The sequence below is a fragment of the Zerene cesonia genome, chromosome 4, assembly GCF_012273895.1.
Source record: "Zerene cesonia ecotype Mississippi chromosome 4, Zerene_cesonia_1.1, whole genome shotgun sequence".
Taxonomy (NCBI): domain Eukaryota; kingdom Metazoa; phylum Arthropoda; class Insecta; order Lepidoptera; family Pieridae; genus Zerene; species Zerene cesonia.
In genome coordinates this window covers 5,641,331-5,644,792 of record NC_052105.1, presented here as the reverse complement: position 1 = coordinate 5,644,792, position 3,462 = coordinate 5,641,331, and the positions used below count along the sequence as shown (strand labels likewise).

At 34.5% G+C, this 3,462-nt stretch overlaps 1 protein-coding gene across 1 annotated transcript; it reads right to left on the bottom strand.

Annotated features, from left to right (window-relative positions):
* Nucleotides 1-538: 538 nt before the first annotated feature.
* Nucleotides 539-3,324, bottom strand: LOC119839802 (fructose-1,6-bisphosphatase 1). The gene is made up of 5 exons (XM_038366242.1): nt 3,310-3,324; nt 2,707-2,813; nt 1,963-2,189; nt 1,168-1,346; nt 539-739 (listed from the first exon to the last, which is right to left on the bottom strand). Exons 1-5 carry the CDS (start codon nt 3,322-3,324, stop codon nt 563-565), a joined length of 705 nt encoding a protein of 234 aa, XP_038222170.1. The 3' UTR covers nt 539-562.
* Between the last annotated feature and the right edge of the window lie 138 nt (nt 3,325-3,462).

Here is a 3,462-nt window from a genome sequence, read left to right as displayed (position 1 = left end):
AAAAATATTGATGTACAGTGTCTATCTAATATATATCTTTCTCTGTTTCAGCACCACGAGCAAGTACAGAAATACAGCAGTACGTTAGAAACTCTCCTGTTTACACAAGATCTCGATCCGCATATTCTGGACGTATTCCACCAGTTCCTGGCTCTCACTGCGTGAAATATCGCGAAGCAACACTTTATATAACCATAGACAAGAAGCTTGGTTCGTGAACCATAGATTCAAGACTGGGTCTGAAGGGCGGAAGTGAGTTGAGTGGAGTGAAAATGGATAATATAAAATATACCTTTGACGTTAGCGTGAACCATAATTTAAGTTATGAAATATATTTTTTATAAAGCCTCTTTGTGTTTCAGTTTATCTTAGTATTTCATTATACGTATAAATATGAAAATTAAGGGGTAAAAGTTAGTCTTATATAGTTGTAACAACTCATTAGGCTACAACCTCATATCAGTCATAATATCTTATGTCTACTAAGTATTTCATTTTGCTTCCCCTGGGCTAGTTATATTAAAAATAAAAGTCGTCATACTATCAAACGTTTATTACAAAATTATTTCAAGAAAGACATCAATTCTTCCATATCTTGCTTAGAGCCGAGATAGCAAGGCGCCCTCTGGTGTATGGAGGTTGGTTGGATGTCCAGGATTGGTATACTGCCGTTAGTGGCTAGACCACCTGCTTCCGTCACTATGTACGACATTGGGTTGCATTCGTAGAGTAGACGGAGCTGGAATATATCATTAATAAGCTTTAATATTAATAGTAATTCAACACGAAGAAAAGGTAGTAAATTATGCAATGTTATCGTATAGTTATTGTTGTAATGTTGCCAATTGGCGCATTAAAATTGCTTTGGCATTATGGTCTCAGAAGTGGATATCAAATTGTGAGGTCCCTACAATTGACAATGGTTTAAAAACAAAAATTATATTTATTAACTCTATCAGTGTTGAATGTCAAATAAAATGGTAGAATTTGTGATCATCAAGTATTCATTATTATTAGTACATATTTACATAATACTTTATACCCTATGCTCTATAGAGTACAGAGTATAGAGTAGTAGAGTCTATACTCTACATTATGATACATGAAATTTTTCCCAAATTAAAATTTTAAATCATCATTTTTTATTTAGTACATCTGTCTTATTACCTTTCCATTAGGCGCCGATTTAGTAGCTGGATACATAAACACTCCCCCATATTTAATAGTTCTATGAACATCCGCAACCATAGAGCCCACGTATCTGGCGCCATATGCTTTGCCTTTGGTTGGACATTTCTTCTCTTCTATGTATTTCTTGAGCCCATCGGACCATTCTGCCGCGTAACCTGGTCAAGTTTTGAACTACTATTAGTGACGTTCTATGAAATATTGTAAAATACAGAAAGTAAAACAAAATGGTTATTAATAAAAACATAATTATAAGCTGTTCGCCCCGACTTCGCCCGTGATACATATATAGCCTATGCAGTTTTCTAATGGTGAAAGAATTTTTGAAATCGGTCCAGCAGTTTTTGAGTTTATCCATTTCAAACAAACAAAAATGCAAATTCTTCCTTTTTATAATATTATTATAGATCGGCGAACAAAGGTGCTGGACTCATTGGGGTGACTAAGATTTATGTCATGATACGGGCTTGTGGAGAGATGTGTACGAAATGGGCTATCCAATTTTGGTAATAGGTACGAAATATCATTTTTTTTTATTCAAGGCCACTTAATTAATTTCGCTGCAATTTATTCTATACATATACATTTAGATTTAAAAATAAATGTAATTTTTCAAGTTAAATTTAAAATGTGTGTCTTCCCTCCAAAGTGATGAAGATAATGAAATCTTTTAGATGACAAGGCTAGAACACACCCACTTATAATCTCCACGGTAGTCGATAAGATACTTATACATACGAATACATACATCCATGCAGAACATTCATAACTTACCCTCATTAATTGAATAAATTTTGCCCCTCTCCGGTATTTTCATATTAGGATCGGTGAGGATAAATTCGCCGATGGACGGATCGTACATGAACCCATTGACCCCTTTCCCCTTGCCCAAAGCCAGCACCATCATGGTGGCAGAGCCGTACACAGTATAGCCAGCCGCGACCAGTTCCCGCCCTGGACGTAGCGCGTCCGCTTCGCACGGCTCCCCGGCCGAAGACTTTCTAGAATATTCTCGAATTGTTTAGAAAATATAGAGAAAAATAACTATATAAGTTATAATAAACGTACTATAAATAGTACGTTTATTGTTAAGTATTCTTTAATGTGCGGTTCGTAATAAATTTGTTCTAACATTGTTATTTATTGGCGATCCGCCCCGGTTGCGTCGTGATACATATATACCCTATAGCACTCAGGAATCACGAAGATACTATGTAAATATCCAACGGTGAAAGAATTTTAAAATCTGACAACAGCTTCCTTTTCAAAATCATGCATTATTAATAAATACCAAGGATATTTATTCTTTACATGAACTGCAATTGTTACATTGTACATGTTTAAAAAAATAATAATACATGGATTGGATCGGTCAAGTTATAAAAGACCATTTATTCTATCAGTTGTTTGAAAAATGTATTTTATAAAATTATACTAGTAACGTAAGTAACAATAATCTTACTTTGAAATCAAATGTTTATGTATCAGAACGGAATCATTCCTTATATAATAACTTACTTGTAAATAGCGAAGATTGAGCCCACAGAGACGAGGCAGTCGATATTAGATGAGCCATCAAGGGGGTCGAAACATACCACGTATTTGCCCCGTCTCTCGGTTTCTACCTGAAGTTTAATTTAAAACAATTTTATATTTAGTAGGAATATATAAATTATTAGCTGTTCACATCGGCTTCGCCCGTGGTACATATATAGCCTATGTCAATCAGTGAAGTTGCAGCTTTATATTGCTGAAAAAATATCTTATATCGATCCAATAGATTTTGTGTGAAAACATTACAAAAAAAAAAGTTTCCTCTTTATATGTCTTTATTGCGTGTACGATATGATGCACTGGTGCTCCAATACCGGCTTCGCCCGTAGTACATATGTACCTATTTATTAATGTATATCATTATAAACTTTATAATAACACTCAGGGATGACGGTGAAATAATTTTTGAAATCGATCCAGTAGTACCGAATTTAGAGCGTTTAAACAAACTCTTCAGATTTATTTTACAAGTATGGATGATAGAATCGTAATCAAATAGATAAAATATATTTGATTGCGGTTCAATGACAGTATCTTTTTATTTGTGTTGCTTTCCGTGTACTCTACTGATAGCCCAGTCATATTAGGGGTTTCACCTCGGAATGAAAGATAATAAGCTGGAAATTGGTAAAAACCTTTGTATTGTTACCCTAAATATTGTCTCAAAAGTCACAAATGCTATCGTGTCCGCGTCTTAAGATATTGAAGGTCAAAGGTCAC

What these genes read in the sequence shown, in the direction of transcription:
- LOC119839802 (XM_038366242.1), bottom strand. An exon ending in AATTTATTCAATTAATGAGG is followed by an intron (nt 1,347 to 1,962) that starts GTAAGTTATGAA and finishes AAACTTGACCAG; the next exon opens with GTTACGCGGCAGAATGGTCC. An exon ending in AATCGGCGCCTAATGGAAAG is followed by an intron (nt 740 to 1,167) that starts GTAATAAGACAG and finishes GATATATTCCAG; the next exon opens with CTCCGTCTACTCTACGAATG.